Source organism: Salmo trutta, chromosome 24 (genome assembly GCF_901001165.1).
Source record: "Salmo trutta chromosome 24, fSalTru1.1, whole genome shotgun sequence".
Classification (NCBI taxonomy): domain Eukaryota; kingdom Metazoa; phylum Chordata; class Actinopteri; order Salmoniformes; family Salmonidae; genus Salmo; species Salmo trutta.
In genome coordinates, this window is record NC_042980.1 from 2,298,988 (window position 1) to 2,317,418 (window position 18,431).

At 41.3% G+C, this 18,431-nt stretch overlaps 1 protein-coding gene across 19 annotated transcripts in view; it reads right to left on the reverse strand.

Annotated features, from left to right (window-relative positions):
- LOC115160590 (E3 ubiquitin-protein ligase MYCBP2) overlaps positions 1–18,431 on the reverse strand; it is a 342,793-nt gene that overhangs the window by 163,568 nt on the left and 160,794 nt on the right. For all 19 annotated transcript variants that reach the window (XM_029710772.1, XM_029710779.1, XM_029710778.1 and 16 more), the window contains 3 exons: positions 15,233–15,350; positions 14,731–14,935; positions 9,750–9,903 (listed from right to left, as the gene is read on the reverse strand). In XM_029710772.1, coding sequence (XP_029566632.1) covers positions 9,750–9,903; positions 14,731–14,935; positions 15,233–15,350 — 477 coding nt within the window. The remainder of the gene's footprint in view (positions 1–9,749; positions 9,904–14,730; positions 14,936–15,232; positions 15,351–18,431) is intronic.

Sequence of the window (18,431 nt, forward strand, 5' to 3'; positions counted from 1 at the left end):
TGATGTGATATAGCGGCACATGGCATTTTTATTTCATTCATAGGACATTTGAACAGCATTTAATTATTTTTATCATCATTGTTTAATCATATAAACACAACCATATTTATTACACTTCATACTGTAAGAGGTCATACAAGAAGTTTTGTAGTGATTCCTATGTTGTTGATGTAAAGAATATTTGTTGGTCTGTGGTATGTAATAACGAGCAACCAGACGCTGCACTTGACACATTTACGAAGTGAATTATCCCACTTACTAATATGCATGAACCCATTAATACAATGACTGTAAAAACTGTTAAATTCCTGTGGATTGCTGAGCAATTGAAAAATTGTATGGTTGAGAGGGATGAGGCAAAAGAAATGGCAAATAAGTCTCGCTGCACAACCGATTGTCATCGAACTGCAAATAGAGAAATTATGTGACTAAACTGAATGAGAAGAAAATACACTATGAAGAAAAAAAATCTGGGGCAAAAAGGCAAACTTCATTCATTGCATCAGATAGCTCATTGATCACAAAACCCACTGATATTGCCAACTACTTCAATAATTTTTAATTGGCAAGATTAGCAAACTTAGGCATGACATACTAGCAACAATGGTGACACTACCCATCCAAGTATAACTGATCAAATTATGAAAGACAAGCATTGTAATTTTGAATTACGTAAAGTGAGCATGGAATAAGTGAAACAAATATTGTTGTCTATCACAATGACAAACCACTGGGGTCTCTCAACTTGGATGGAAAATTGGATAACAGCGGACAATATTGCCACTGCTATTTGCCATATACAGTGGCTAGAAAAAGTATGTGAACCCTTTGAAATTACCTGGATTTATGCAGAAATGTGACGACCAATTTATGCAGAAATCCAGGAATTTCCAAAGGGTTCACATACTTTGTATGTGCCACTGTATTCAATCTAAGCCTACTAAAAAGTTTGTGCCCTCAGGCCTAGAGGGAAGAAAAAGTAATTTTGCTCCCCAAGAATAGTAAAGCCCCCTTTACTGCCTCAAATAGCTTAACAATCAGCCTGTTACCAACTCTTACTAAACTTTAAGAATTGTGTTTGACCAGAGACAATGCTATTTTACAGTAAACAAATTGAAAAGAGACTTCTAGCAAGCTTATAGGGATGGACATTCATCAAGAAAAACACTTCAGTCAGTCATTTGTGAGAGAGAAATTGATAAAACGATTGTTGGGGCTGTATTGATCGACTTCAGTGTGGCTTTTGACATTATCAATCATAGTCTGCTGAGAGAAAAACGTGTTTATGGCGTTACACCCCCTGCTATATTGTGAATAAAGAGTTACCTGTCTAACAGAACACAGAGGGTGTTCTTTAATGGAAGCCTCTCCAACTTAAGGTATTTCCCAGGGCAGCAGCCTTACATTTTTCAATCTTTACCAATGACATGCCACTGGCTTTGAGTAAAACCAGTGTGTCTATGTATGCGGATGACTCAACATTATACACGTCAGCCACTAGTGAGTGAAATCACAACACAAAGAGCTGAAGTTAGTTTCAGAGTGGGTGGCAAGGATTAAGTTAGTCTTAAATAGAACTAAATCTTGTAATAAATAATGTGGAAATTGAGCAAGTTGATGTGACTGTAATGGTCAAAACATGTTGATACAACAGTAGCTAAGACGGGGAAAAGTCTATCCATAATAAAGTGCTTTTTAACAACACTAACAAGAAGGCAGGTCTTACAGGATCCAGTCTTGTCGCACCTGGACTGCTGTTCAGTCGTGTGGTCAGGTGCCACAAAGAGGGATCTCGGAAAATTACAATTGGCTCAGAACAGGGCAGCGCAGCTGGCCCTTAAATGTACACTACCGTTCAAAAGTTTGGGGTCACTTAGAAATGTCCTTGTTTTTGAAAGAAAAGCAGTTTTTCCCCATTAAAATAACATCAAATTCATCAGACATTGTTAATGTTGTAAATGACTATTGTAGCTGGAAATGGCAGATTTTTAATGGAATATCTACATAGGCCCATGATCAGCAACCATCATTCCGGTGTTCCAATGGCAAGTTGTGTAAACTAATCCAAGTTCATCATTTTAAAAGGCTAATTGATCATTAGAAAACCATTTTGCAATTATGTTAGCACAGCTGAAAACTGTTGTCCTAATTAAAGAAGCAATAAAACTGTCCTTCTTTAGACTAGTTAAGTATCTGGAGCATCAACATTTGTGGGTTCGATTACAGGCTCAAAATGGCTAGAAACAAATAACTTTCTTCTGAATCTCGTCAGTCTATTCTTGTTCTGAGAAATGAAGGCTATTCCATGCAAGAAATTGCCAAGAAACTGAAGATCTCGTACAACGCTGTGTACTACTCCTTTCACAGAACAGCGCAAACTGGCTCTAACCAGAATAGAAAGAGAGGGAGGCCCCGTTGCACAACTGAGCAAGAGGACAAGTACATTTGTGTCAAGTTTGAGAAACAGACGCCTCACAAGTCCTCAACTGGCAGCTTCATTAAAAACACCAGCAAAACACCAGTCTCAATGTCAACAATGAAGAGGTGACTCCGGGATGCTGGCCTTCTAGGCAGAGTCCCTCTGTCCAGTGTCTGTGTTCTTTTGCCCATCATAATCTTTTATTTTTATTGGCCATTCTGAGATATGGCTTTCTCTTTGCAACTCTGCCTAGAAGGCCAGCATCCCGGAATCGCCTCTTCACTGTTGACTTGACACTGGCGTTGTGCAGGCACTATTTAATGAAGCTGCCTGGTATAATTAAAAACACCCTAACACTCTGAAAGCCTTCATTGGCATCACACCATATGGTGCCATTTCATTTGTTTCAAAGCTTTGAGGGAGAATCTCAGACAAAGAGATTACCATAAAGTCTGACTTCCATGCATGTATCAATCCTGGAGGCCAAGTGATTGTCTCAGCCTCCAGTATTTATGCTGCAAAAGTTTGTGTCGGGGGGCTAGGATCAGTGTGTTATATCTGGAGTATTTCTCCTGTCTTATCCGGGTCCTGTGTGAATTTAAGTATGCTCCCTAACTCTCTTCTCTCTGAGGACCTGAGCCCTAGGACCATGCCTCAGGACTACTTGGCCTGATGACTCCTTGCTGTCCCCAGTCCATCTGCTGTCCCCAGTCCACCTGCTGCTGCTCCAATTTCAACTGTTCTGCCTGCGGCTATGGAACCCTGACCTTTTCACTGGACGTGCTACCTTGTCCTAGACCTGCTATTTTCGACTCTCTCTCTACCGCAACTGCTGTCTCAAACTCTGAATGATCGGCTATGAAAAGCCAACTGACATTTAATCCTGGAGGTGCTGACCTGACTTCTCTACAACCACTGTGATTATTATTATTTGACCCTGCTGATCATCTATGAACGTTTGAACATCTTGGCCATGTACTGTTATAATCTCCACCCAGCACAGCCAGAAGAGGACTGGCCACCCCTCAGAGGTTTTAGGCTGGGTTTCTGTTTAGCAATTTGTGACATCGACTGATGTTTGATTGATTGAAATTTGATTGATTGATTGCAGACATAGGATTCCTGAAGACTTGGCAAAACTTGGTGCCACACTGGTTATGCCTCCCTTTCTCAAGGCATCACCTTTCAGGACATTCAGTCGAGAGGGCCAGACAGTTGTCTGCCTTGAGAATTCATGTGGAGCAAGCCATTGAGAAAATTAAGATTTTTGACATCCTGCAAAACCCTCTTCCACTGACTTTGGTGCCCCCGTTGGACATTTTAACAATTTGCTGTGCCTTGAGAAATCTTAGACCTAAAGCTCATTGAATAACTATGTGTGTGCGTATTACATGACAATTCAATATATTGTTCAACCAATAAATTATTATATATAAATCTTATTTGAGTTATTCTGTGGCATTTGTTGAATTTGATATATCATATTGACATTCCATGAATGTAAACACCATTTTAAGATTCAATGTAATGTGGCATGCTCAAATGCAGGCCTATATCAAAACAGAAACCTACACAATAACTGGGAGAGCTATCCTCTTAGCCCAGTGTTTTTTTGTTGTTGTTGTGCATTTTGACTTTTGGAAATAAATTAAAAGAGTAATATAAACATAAAACAATGGATTGTGTGCCAATTCCACGCACTGGCAGCTGAACCCTATTCTCAACTGACTAGTAGAGCATGTTTTGACAGTGGATTTAGAAGTGGATACTAAAAAAATCTTCACCTGAACCCTCCTGCATCAATTTACATAATGTGTATCCTTTTGGGTTGACACAGTTCAGTGTTGTGGTAAAGAAAACTCTAAATCAGTCACCAACGATAAAAAGCAAGAATTCAGTTGGTGAGGGATGAATATCGCACCATTCCTGATAGAGACCTTGAACAGTATGAATATGTAAATACATTGTTAAAAGAAATAATAAAATGTTTTTTCTTAACCAGGCAGTTGATATGTCAGTAAAAAGTCCAGTGGAGTATGAACAGGGTGAATAATTATTTTGGTGAAAAATATGATTGAGTTATTGACACACGTTACTATGCAACATAAATTGGTTAAACCACATTTCATTCCCAATGGGGTCAATTAATCAATATTTAGACTAAAGATTGCCTATAAAATAAGGTGTATAATAGCAATTTTAAAAAATGTCATTTATCATCTCAAAATGTTGTCTGAAAATGATGGAAGAACCTAGATAATTAGAAATTCAAACAAAAACATTTGGGAGATTATTGCACTATACACCAACTGAAAATGCATTAATTTTAATGTTTGGACACACAAAATGACCATTATTTGTTTAAAATTGACATCAGTCCTCATTTAAAAAAGACTTTCCTATAAAAGCCATTAAAGCAGACCTAAAGTAATTTGTTATTTTTTAGATTCGTAAAAACGCTATGCAAATTGCTATTCTAATGTGGCATCACTAATATGACCCTCTTGACTTCTCAACCTCTGATAGAGCTCTGTAATTTACTAATTAAATTAAACATTTTTAACATCTTATTTGAGTTGTTAGTAATAGGAATTTATGCTGAAATAATTTGTTTCACATGTTTTCAAAAAGCCACAATAGGGGGACATATTCCCTTGCCTCAGTGTCTTCAGACTGGGGAGCGAGACTTAAATTTACCCATCTTAAAAATGTTTTACTGACATGGGCTAATTGAGTGACTGCTGAAGCACAACAAATTTTCGAAATTGCACCTTGTCTATTCTATTATTGTAACTCTTTACAGTAAATTGAGACCCCGACTGGGATCCCAAAAATGTCAATGATAATAATTTGGTCCACAGACCTACAGAAGGCAGCATGTGGCCAATCCCTGAACTAGACCGACTATGGTCTCTAGCGGGTACATATTGTTGATGATCCTTCGTGTTCATTTAATACCATTGCAACTTCCTTTTCAGGAACTCTAGAATCAGGTGATGCTCAACAAAGGCTTGGGTTTTGCTAAACAGGTCTTGAATGAATGCCTCATCTTGGAGAACATTGACATCCTGTTACAAGCAGCTGTGTTAGAACATGAGTGAAGTACTTGTGTTCTCTTCAACCCATTGTGTCCAGGAAAAATGCAAGACCCTCAAGTTGAACTATGTCCATTGTCCCATGGCAGTCACACCAATAAATTCCATCAGGCGAAGCGGTTAGGAAGGGCAGGGTAAATGATGGGTAAATGATGAGTCCGTAGTGTTGCACGGTATACTGAAACTTCTGTACTTTTTTTATAAAAAATAAACATTTCAGTACTTGTGTCAAACTTGATTAAGAGGATCAAGTCTATCAATGTCTTTCAATGTTTTGGTTCTACTATTGGAGAGCCCTTCTTTGTCTACACCCATTCAGCATCGTTCACACCCTCTTAAGCCTTAGCGCCCCCCCCCCCCCCCCCATCTCTTTAAGGGTTGTTCCAACCGTTCTGTACTAACTTGCCAGCTACTTCCAGACATCAAGAGAGAGAGAACATTACTCGCCCTATCACTCTATCTGTGGTTTCAAGTTCAGAGCGCACACTGGACGCTCTGGCCAATAAGTAGGGTTGTTCCGAAAGCTCTGACCACAACTACAGTCAAGCACCCAAGCAAACTGGCAAACATTGGCTAGCTACTTCCAGACACATAATTAGAAAACACCCCCACTCTGACCATTTTACTCGCCCTAGCAGAGCTGGGTAGGCTTTTTTCACGTTATCTAGAGCGTTGGTGACAATACCTGTGTTGCTGGCAACAATTGAATTATGCTTTGTTGCCGACATTTACTGACACCGAACATATTCAACGGGTGTTGGGCGTTCAAAAATGCATCAGTTATTCTGCGCTCTGGCACACCAAGGAGAGTCTTTTGTTACGAAATGTAGCTAGATAGCTAGCTAGGTAAACAATGAATCCCAACACATGACGTAACGTTAGTTAGCGAGCTAGTTAGCTAACAGTACACCAACTTGAAAGGAAAATACTTTGTCAAAATCAGAGTGGAGTCTTTTGTTAAGACATGTAGCTAGCTAGTTAGCTAGCTAAACAATGGACCACAATCACAACTCATGACATTACTACCTGCATGAATCTGCAGGTAGCTAACCACCAGGTTATATGGCTATAACCAGTCAAGGAAATGTGTCTGAGATACGAAGAATAAGATCATACGCAACGTTTAGCTAGCGACCCAGCCAGCTAACTTTAGCTAGCTAACAGTACACTTGAAATGAAACCACTTTGTCAAAATTACAAAAGTGTAATATCTGATAATCTTACCAGTATACATCATGGTTGGACGCATCCACCGTCCGATGCCATGCATGGTTGCCCTTAGTTTGACGATGTATTCTAGACTGGTGTTTTCTCCATCTCCTTAGCTATCATACTCCAATTCCACTGATTTCAAAACTCAGTCCTCCAGAAAGTGGAGAGCATACACATAACGTTATCTAGCGAGCCAACCAGTTAACGTTAGCTAGCTAACAGTACACTTTAACTTGACATTTGGATTATGCAGTTTACTACGCACTAAAAAATATTTTTAAAGCCGCGTTCGACACGATAACCTAAACATACTGACCAGCTCCAATAGACAGACACGTGCTATATGGTAGACCAATCTCAACTCATCTCTCGGTATGTCCAACCCACTCATTATTTCAGCCAGTCATGGATAGCGGAAGGTTGCTCTCTTTTTCTGTAGCTAAACCATCTAGGCTCGTAATTTAACCATTTTACCATTTAAGGCATACAAGTTTGATATTAAGGCACATGAAAGTTCACATGTTCCAGAAGGCCTCTCTGCCAAGAAACGCATTTTGATAATAAAAAAAAATCATTTTTAATGTTCAAACAGCTCTGCTGTGAAGTCGTGACTTGCGACATACACCTAGTTTTCTGAAAGGGGTCACACATGAACTGTAACTCAGTAAAATCTTTGAAATTGTCGCCTGTTGCGTTTATATTTCTGTCCTACTATCCAGATCTGTACCCAAACAATTTGAACTTCTACTTTTAAAAATCCATCTCTCTAAAAACAAGTCTCTCGCCATTGCCGCCTGCTATAGACCACCCTCTGCCCCCAGCTGTGCTCTGGACACCATATGTGAACTGATTGCCCCCCATCTATCTACAGAGCTTGTGCTGCTAGGTGACCTAAACCGGGACATGCTTAACACCCCAGCCATCCTACAATCTAAGCTTGATGCCCTCAATCTCACACAAATTATCAATGAACCTACCAAGTACCACCCCAAAGCCGTAAAACACGGGCACCCTCAAAGATATCATCCTAACCAACTTGCCCTCTAAATACATCTCTGCTGTTTTCAACTAAGATCTCAGCGATCACTGCCTCATTGCCTGCATCCGTAATGGCTCAGCTGTCAAACGACCTCCACTCATCACTGTCAAACGCTCCCTGAAACATTTCAGCAAGCAAGCCTTTCTAATCGACCTGGCCCGGGTATCCTGGAAGGATATTGACCTCATCCCGTCAGTAGAGGATGCCTGGTTATTTTTTTTAAATGCCTTCCTCACCATCTTAAATAAGCATGCCCCATTCAAGAAATTTAGAACCAGGAAAAGATATAGCCCTTGGTTCTCTCCAGACCTGACTGCCCTTAACCAACACAAAAACTACCCTGTGGCGTTCTGCATTAGCATCGAACAGCCCCCGTGATATGCAACTTTTCAGGGAAGTTAGAAACCAATATACACAGGCAGTTAGAAAAGCCAAGTCCAGCTTTTTCAAGCAGAAATTTGCTTCCTGCAACACAAACTCAAAAAAGTTCTGGGACACTGTAAAGTCCATGGAGAATAAGAACACCTCCTCCCAGCTGCCCACTGCACTGAGGATAGGAAACTCTGTCACCTCCGATAAATACACTATAATTGAGAATTTCAATAAGCATTTTTCTACGGCTGGCCATGCTTTCCACCTGGCTACCCCTACCGCGGTCAACAGCACCCCCCCCCCAAATCCAGTCAGCTGATGTTCTGAAAGAGCTGCAAAATCTGGACCCCTACAAATCAGCCGGGCTAGACAATCTGGACCCTTTCTTTCTAAAATTATCTGCCGAAATTGTTGCAACCCCTATTACTAGCCTGTTCAACCTCTCTTTCGTGTTGTCTGAGATTCCAAAAGATTGGAAAGCAGCTGCTGTCATCCCCCTCTTCAAAGGAGGGGACACTCTTGACCCAAACTGCCTCTATGTAGGTGCCACAGTGTTCAATTCTTGGGCGAACTCTTTTCTCTGTATACATCAAATGATGTTGCTCTTACTGCTGGTGAGTCTCTGATCCACCTCTACGCAGACGATACCATTCTGTATACTTCTGGCCCTTCTTTGGACACTTAACAACCCTCCAGACGAGCTTCAATGCCATACAACTCTCCTTCCGTGGCCTCCAACTGCTCTTAAATACAAGTAAAACTAAATGCATGCTCTTCAACCGATCGCTGCCCGCACCTGCCCGCCCGTCCAGCATCACTACTCTGGACGGTTCTGACTTAGAATATGTGGACAACTACAAATACCTAGGTGTCTGGTTAGACTGTAAGCTCTCTTTCCAGACTCACATCAAACATCTCCTATCCAAAGTTAAATCTAGAATTGGCTTCCTATTTCGCAACAAAGCATCCTTCACTCATGCTGCCAAACATACCCTCGTAAAACTGACCATCCTACCAATCCTCAACTTTGGCGATGTCATTTACAAAATAGCCTCCAATACCCTACTCAATAAACTGGATGCAGTCTATCACAGTGCCATCCGTTTTGTCACCAAAGCCCCATATACTACCCACCACTGCGACCTGTACGCTCTCGTTGGCTAGTCCTCGCTTCATACTCGTCGCCAAACCCACTGGCTCCAGGTCATCTACAAGACCCTGCTAGGTAAAGTCCACTGCGGTTATGACTATGGGTTTTGAGTTTACTGTCTGTCACATTTAAAAGGACAACATGCCGGGAGAGTGAGTCTGAAATGATACCATACTCCCCACATAGCATCACCAATTCTAGATTCACTCCACAGGACTGACCCAAACCGTACTGATCTGACTCTGCTTTTTATTTCCCTATTGTCCTTTCCAGCATGGTTCCAACAATTATGGCGGATCTGTAACCAGTTTCTGCTCGTTAGTGTGAAAACATGAATAGTGCACCATATTTATAGAAAAGCATGTTCTATGAGACACAGCTAAACTCAGAAGAAGGGGATATAGGGAGGGATAGAGAGAAAGAGATAAAAATTGAAATAAAGAGAATGAGAATGAGTCTGACCTCCAGATGACGTCGTAGACGGGATCAAGACAGAGGCCGAAGCCCTGCAGGTCCTCCTGCTCTGAGTCATTGAAGGTGCGGCAGCTGCCATCCAGCTTGTTGATCAGCAGGCATTTAAAGGGGGGGGGCTCCGACACTGAGGTGGGGACTAAGCCTGGTACGGACACAGAGAAGAGAGGTTAATTAAAGGCACAGTGCAGTCAAAAACGTGATTTACCTTTGTTATATATACATTATGAGGTTAGAATTAAAATTGTGAAATGATAATGCCCTTTTAGTGTAAGAGCAGTTTGAAAAGACGGGCTGAAATTTGTGCCTGTTTTGGCGGGATGGAGTTTTTGTATGCCTGGTGACCATCAGCAGGCGGTAAATTAGTTATTAGACCATTAAGAAAGAGCGTTTAAACCTCTCTGTCGAAAAGAGACAGTTTTCCCCTCCCCACTCAGACCACTCCCACACAGTCCTAGCTAAATCTTCGCTTGAGAAATTGCCCTTCGCTATGAAGCATTTATTGTTACTTTTTGAGTATTTTAATTGAAAACAATCACAGTAAGGTACTTATTTGTTGCCCAGAAATGATTTAATATTGAAATAACTGCTGCATTGGACCTTTCAAGTGGAACTGACAGCATTTTAGCTACTTTGCAGTTATGAAACAGAACCATATATATCAGTCAAAAAGATAAAATTCCCAGTTGATGCTACAAAACCAACTTCATAAGAGGTTTCTCATTGACGAGGCTGTAGAGGAGCAAGTTGAGAGCTTCAAGTTCCTTGGCGTCCACATCACCAAACTAACATGGTCAAAGCACACCAAGACAGTCGTGAAGAGGGCACAACAAAACCTATTCCCCCTCAGGGAATAGATTTGGCATGGGTCCTCAGATCCTCAAAAATATTTTACAGCTGCACCATCGAGAGCATACTGACGGGTTGCATCACTGCCTGGTATGGCAAATGCTTGGCCTCTGACCGCAAGGCACTACAGAGGGTAGTGCGTGCGGCCCAGTACATCACCGGGGCCAAGCTTCCTGCCATCCAGGACCTCTATACCAGGTGTCAGAGGAAGGCCCTAAAAATTGTCAGACTCCAGCCACCCTAGACCTGTTCTCTCTGCTACCACATGGCAAGCGGTACCGGAGCGCCAAGTCTAGGTCCAAAAGGATTCTAAACAGCTTCTACCCCAAGCCATAAGACTCCTGAACAGCTAATCAAATGGCAAAACGGACTATTTGCATTGCCTCAACCCCACCCTCTTTTACACTGCTGCTACTCTGTTATTATCTACGCAGTCATTACAACTCTACCTACAGTTGAAGTCGGAAGTTTACATACACTTAGGTTGGAGTCATTAAAACTTGTTTTTCAACCACTCCACACATTTCTTGTTAACAAACTATAGTTTTGGCAAGTCGGTTAGGTGATTTACCTTGTGCATGACAAGTAATTTTCGCAACAATTGTTTACAGACAGACATTATTTCACTGTATCACAATTCCAGTGGGTCAGAAGTTTACATACACTAAGTTGACTGTGCCTTTAAACAGCTTGGAAAATTCCATTAAATTATGTCATGGCTTTAGAAGCTTCTGATAGGCTAATTGGCATCATTTGAGTCAATTGGAGGTGTACCTGTGGATGTATTTCAAGGCCTACCTTCAAACTCAGTGCCTCTTTGCTTGACATCATGGGAAAATCAAAAGAAATCAGCCAAGACCTCAGAAAATAAATTGTAGACCTCCACAAGTCTGGTTCATCTTTGGGAGCAATTTCCAAATGCCTGACGGTAACACGTTCATCTGTACAAACAATAGTACGCAAGGATAAACACCATGGGACCACGCAACCGTCATACCGTTCAGGAAGGAGACTCGTTCTGTCTAATAGAGATGAACGTACTTTGGTGCGAAACGTGCAAATCAATCCCAGAACAACAGCAAAGGACCTTGAAGATGCTGGAGGATACAGGTTCAAAGTACCTATATTCACAGTAAAACAAGTCCTATTTCGACATAACCTGAAAGGCCGCTCAGCAAGGAAGAAGCTACTGCTCCAAAACCGCCATAAAAAAGCCAGACTACGGTTTACAACTGCACATGGGGACAAAGATCGTACTTTTTGGAGAAATGTCCTCTGGTCTGATGAAACAAAAATATAACTATTTGGCCATAATGTCCATCGTTATGTTTGGAGGAAAAAGGGGGAGGCTTGCAAGCCGAAGAACACCATCCCAACCGTGAACCACGGGGGTGGCAGTATCATGTTGTGGGGGTGATTTGCTGCAGGAGGGACTGGTGCACTTCACAAAATAGATGGCATTGTGAGGAAGGAAAATGATGTGGCTATATTGAAGCAACATCTCAAGACATCAGTCATGAAGTTAAAGCTTGGTCGCAAATACGTCTTCAAAATGGACAATGACCCCAAGCATACTTCCAAAGTTGTGGCAAAATGGCTTAAGGACAACAAAGTCAAGGTATTGGAGTGGCCATCACAAAGCCCTGACCTCAATCCTATAGAAAATGTGTGGGCAGAACTGAAAAAGCGAGTGTGAGCATCCACTTGGGAGCCAGACCCAGCAAATCAGAATTAGTTTTTCCCTACAAAAGGGCTTTTAAAACAAAGAAATACTCCTCAGTTTCATCAGCTGTCCGGGTGGCTGGTCTTAGACGATCCTGCAGGCTGGAGTGGTTACACATGGTCTGAGGTTGTGAGGCTGGTTGGACGTACTGACAAATTCTCTAAAACGACATTGGAGGCAGCTTATGGTAGAGAAATTAACATTGAATTCTCTGGCAACAGCTCTGGTGGACATCCCTGCAGTCAGCATGCCAATTCCACACTCCCTCAAAATTTGAGACATCTGTGGCACTGTGTTGTGTGACAAAAATGCACATTTTAGAGTGGCCTCTTATTGTCTCCAGCACAAGGTGCACCTGTGTAATGATCATGATGTTTAATCAGCTTCTTGATATGCCACACCTGTCAGGTGGATGGATTATCTTGGCAAAGGAGAAATGCTCTGGGATCTTTTATTTAAGCTCATGAAACATGGGACCAACCATTTACATGTTGCGTTTATATTTTTGTTACGTAGCAAGCTAAAAGCACGGAGCCTAACGTTAGTTAGCTGCTAGGAGGATATCATGTAATGTCATTGGAGGAGTGGGTGAGTGACTGACTTTTTCCCGTCATATCGTTTTCGGTGGCATTACACAGCTAGAGACGCAGGTGTCATTTATTTAGCTAGTAAGAACGACTGTTATCCAGTTAGCATATCCCTTGCGTTTGCAAATTCACTCTGGCTATCTACTCCTATTTCAGAGCACTCTCATCTGAGTGTGGCAGAGCGCAGAGTAACTGATGAATTTACAAACGCGTAACACCCATTAGATATGACAGGTGTCAGTAAACGTAGGCAAAAAAAGTAATCGTCACAAACGATGTAGATAACATGTAACCAGCTCTGCTACAGCGAGTAAAATGGTCAGAGTGAGGTGTTCTCTCATTTGTGTCTGAAAGAGGGCTCCCGAGTGGCACAACGGTCTAAGGCACTGCATCTCAGTGCTAGAGCGGTCACTACAGACCATGGTTCAATTCCAGGCTGTATCACAACCGGCCGTGATTGGGAGTCCCATAGGCTGAGTGTCGTCCGGGTTAGGGTTTGGCCCGGGGTAGGCCGCCATTGTAAATAAGAATTTGTTCTTAACTGACTTGCCAAGTTTAATAAAGGTTCAATAAAAAAATACATTTAAAAAAAGTAGCTAGCCAAATTTAGCCAGTTAGCTTGGGTGCTTGGTTGGGACAAGAATGAATGCATTGGCAGGCAAGCTGCAGAAGGATGAGTAGGCTACTATTCCCCATGGTTTATCAGTGCAATTTTGACAGGCAACTAGCTGAAAAAGTTAAGTTTATATCTAATGTTCCTTCATTATATTTTAGGTAATCTTGCTCTGGCTAGCATTAGTTGTTGATCTTGTTGTTGTGCATAACTGAGGGAGAGAGAGCCTTCCTTCATGGTTGTTTGATCAATTGGACTGCAAAGTTCCCAAATGTAAGAGGACTCCCGTGGTATTTACATATTTGCAGAAATCCATTCAGGTGTATTTTGTGGCTTTTGGCGAATGCGTTCTAATGATCTAAAGTCACACTGTTAATACTGCCTGAAAACACACTGTCCAGTTCAAAGGGAATTATGGAAGTCCTTTGTGGAAAATGGCTTGTTTTCATAAAGGCCTACTGTAGCTCTGATTGGCTAAGGCGCACCTGCTGAGTAGACTCCGGTCTTGGGTGAGACAGATGTTTTTATTAGGTTTTAATTACTGCAGTGCCTATTAATTGTCCAAACGCACGGCCCCTTTCCTACTCTATATTGCAATAGAACTTCACAAATACCTAAGTATAAGTAATTCCCAAACACTAAGAATTTATGAAAAAGTAAAAATGAACATATCTAAGTGCTCGCTTGTCATAAAAGTGTCAAATTCTTCCTGGGGGTGTATATGAACAGATTTAAATAAGATTTCATGTTGCATAAATGCTGTCAGTTCCACTTTAAAGGCTAATGCGCTTTTTCGTTGAGGTACATTTTTAAGAAAGGCTAGCTAAAATGTCATAGGAGATAGTTCATTGTTTAATCTAAATACTATATATTTTGTGTAATATATTCACACAAAAGAAGACATTTCTACATAAAGACATTTGAGTTAAGGACCAATCCTAACTTGAATGTGAATCACGCATTTACGTCAATGGGAGTTTTGCCTTAAAGTTTGAGATGCGCTCAGGGCCTGTATTCGCAAAGTGTCTCCGAGTAACAGTGCTATTCTAGGATCAGGTCCCCCCGTCCATGTAATCTTCTAATTAAGATCTAGAAGGCCAAATTTCTTGATCAGCATTACTAATTTGAGACACTTATGAATACAAGTCCTGATCTCAGGTTCAGGTTAGGACCTGAGTGAGCTGAGGGTGTGCTACTTACCAATGATGTGTTTGCTAGCAAAGATCTCGGAGGTAGCAAGGACGTGCGAGTTGATTAGGGCCTCGTCGATCCTCAGGAAGGTCTGGTCGCCGCTGGCCCCGATCCAGGTGGCCTTGCGGCCATACTTGGCACCAATGTTGGGCATGGGGGAAGGCTTGGCGTTCCAGTAGGGCATATCCAGGATTGGCCGACCCAGCTGCCCTTTCTGTGGAGAGATGTAATATTAATCTCTACGCATTCGATAAGAATGTGTATGGACTTCAGTAAATAATAGATTTAGACAATATGGCATTGGTATGGCATTGCGTTTTAAAGTAACATTGCACTCTGAGGAAAAACAAAGATGTGACCATTACAACAAGGTCAATAAGGAAAATTAAGGATTATGGGTGGGGTTAGATACAATTAAATGGTTTTAGTTAATCAAGAAAAAAAGTGACATAAAAAGCACATCTAAACTCGAAACCGTAGGGGCATAAACCAGAACAGCTGCGTTGCATACCGAGAAGCTGCCGAAGGTGAAGACCTGTCCGTCCATGAGCAGCACAGCTGTGTGGTTACTACCAGCTGTCACCTGGATACTCGGACCTGGAAGGGCCTGCACCAGCGTGGGAGAACCCCTACAAAAGGAACAGAGAGAGGGGTAAATAATTAATTACCCAGGTTCAAGGACAGCCTTTACACCCCCCCCCCCCCCAACAAACTGAGGTTAAACATTAAGGGACCAGTGTTGTCATGATACCGGTATCACGGCAAGGAAACAACATTTTCTGAGGAAAACAGTCCTAATGTTGGAAACAAACAGCCCCATGTTGTCACCAGGGTTTCCGTTAGGGAAATGTGGCGCTGGACATTTGAACGGCAGGATTTCAATTTACTGGACATTTAAGATATTTACCATTGGTTGCGTAACCTGGGCCACCCATGGTTCTCAGAATGACAGAAATCACATTTAGTTTATGAATACTCCTTTTAACGGAACATGCAACTTTGATGCAACTGTGTGCATCATTCCTACCGAAATCCGATGAGCAATTTGAAGATGTCAGAATACATAGGCAGCGTGTCCATAAGGCTAGTGGAAGTTAAGCTTTCCCTAAGGTAATTAGCCAAAATTATATAGCCTAATTAGCGCAGCAAATAGTTTGAAAAACAAAATGGCTATTGCTGTAAAGAGAAGGCAATCAAAATAATCCAATCTGTGTTTTAGTCACCAGAATTCTTAATTTAATTGAATGAAAAGTAGCCTTCTTATTGGCACCAGTGGAGAACATCAGCCATATCCCCGGTAAATGTGCATTTTCACTGTCTTGGGTCAGTGCCACTTTTGTTTGTTTTTGGACAATAATTTCCTCTTCCAGGTTAGTTGGACATCATATTGTATTTGTGTCCCCCCTTTTCGTAGGCCTAATATATGGATCAGACAACGTTTTTATTGATCTGTTTGTCAGTGTCAGCAGAGCAGGCTACCCTGTAATTTTTGTCGAATAAAAAAAATATTCAGCAAATGTCTTCAGACAAAGTGTAGTAGAATTGCATGAAACGTGTTAAAACCTATTGGGGCTAGAGGGCAGTATTTGCACGGCCGGATAAAAAACGTACCCGATTTAAACTGGTTACTACTCTTGCCCAGAAACGAGAATATGCATATAATTAGTAGATTTGGACAGAAAACACTCTAAAGTTTCTAAAACTGTTTGAATGGTGTCTGTGAGTATAACAGAACTCATATGGCAGGCCAAAACCTGAGAAGATTCCATACAGGAAGTGCCTTGTATGACAATTTGTTCTCCTTCTGTGGCATCTCTATCGAAAATACAGCATCTCTGCTGTAACGTGACATTTTCTAAGGCTTCCATTGGCTCTCAGAAGGCGCCAGAAAGTGGAATGACGTCTCTGGGCGAAAAACAGCAGGAGAGTGATCAGGGTGGGAACAGTGACACTGGAGATGCGCGTTCATTTGAATTCTCAATTTTTTTCTTTCAACATTTGAATGAATACAATGTCGCCCGGTTGGAATATTATCGCTATTTTACGAGAAAAATAGCATAACAATTGATTTTAAACAGCGTTTGACATGCTTCGAAGTACGGTAATGGAATATTTTGAAATGTTTTGTCACGAAATGCGCTCACTCGTGACCTGAACGCACGAACAAAACGGAGGTATTTGAATATAACTATGGATTATTTGGACCCAAAACAACATTTGTTGTTGAAGTAGAAGTCCTGGGAGTGCATTCTGACGAAGAAGAGCAAAGGTAATCCAATTTTTCTAATACTAATTCTGAGTTTTGTGAGCACCAAACTTGGTGGGTGTCAAATTAGCTAGCCGTGATGGCCGGGCTATGTACTCAGAATACTTCAAAATATGCTTTCGCCGAAAAGCTATTTTAAAATCTGACATAGCGTTTGCATAAAGGAGTTCTGTATCTATAATTCTTAAAATAATTGTTATGTATTTTGTGAACGTTAATCGTGAGTAATTTAGTAAATTCACCGGAAGTTGCGGTGGGTATGCTAGTTCTGAACATCACATGCTAATGTAAAAAGCTGGTTTTTGATATAAATATGAACTTGATTGAGCAAAACATGCATGTATTGAATAACATTGAATAACATGTCCTAGGAGTGTCATCTGATGAAGATCAAAGGTTAGTGCTGCATTTAGCTGTGGTTTTGGTTTTTGTGACATATATGCTTGCTTTGAAAATGGCTGTGTGATTATTTTTGGCAGGGTACTCTCCTGACATAATATAATGTTTTGCTTTCGCTGTAAAGCCTTTTTGAAATCGAACAATGTGGTTAGATTAACGAGAGTCTTGTCTTTAAAATGGTGAAAATAGTCATATGTTTCAGAAATTGAAGTTATAGCATTTTTGAGGTATTTGTATTTCGCGCCACGCGATTCCACTGGCTGTTGACTAGGTGGGACACAAACGTCCCACCTTGCCCAGGGAGGTTAATAAAAGGGCATTTGTTTGTGTAAAAGAGAAGAAATGTAGGCTGATATAGCATAGCCCTACTCTAACATGCTGACTAGACAGGGCGCGCGTGTCCATTGATGTTGATTTTGCCCACCCACACCAGATGCGGTCAGGACACAGGTTGAAATATCAAAAAGAACTCAACCAACTACAATAATTTGGGGACAGGTCGAAAAGCATTAAACATTTATGGCAATTTAGCTAGCTAGCTTGCTGTTGCTAGCTAATTTGTCCTGGGATATAAACATTGGGTTGTTATTTTACCTGAAATGCACAAGGTCCTCTACTCAATTAATCCACAGACAAAAGGGTATACCAAGTTCGTTTCTAGTCATCTCACCTCCTTCAGGCTTCTTCTTCGGACTTTATATGGCGGTTGGCAACCAACTTTGTGGTTTCATTATCACCACCAACTGGACTGGAGGGTGGAACTCAATCACCCATGTGGGTATATGCTCCTAAAAACCAATGAGGAAATGGGAGAGGCGGGACTTGCAGCGCATTAAACTTCACAAATAGAACCAAGTTCTATTTTAGCGCCTGGCTACGCAGACGCTCGTTGAAGCGCACGAGCAGTGTGGATTCAATGATTGAACAACGTGTACATTTATTTTGCACAGCTCGCGCACGTAACGCAAGCGGTGTAGTCAGCATGTAAGTCATTACGCGCTGCATTGAACAGTCTTTTTTGCAAACAGTGATTGAGTTATATTAT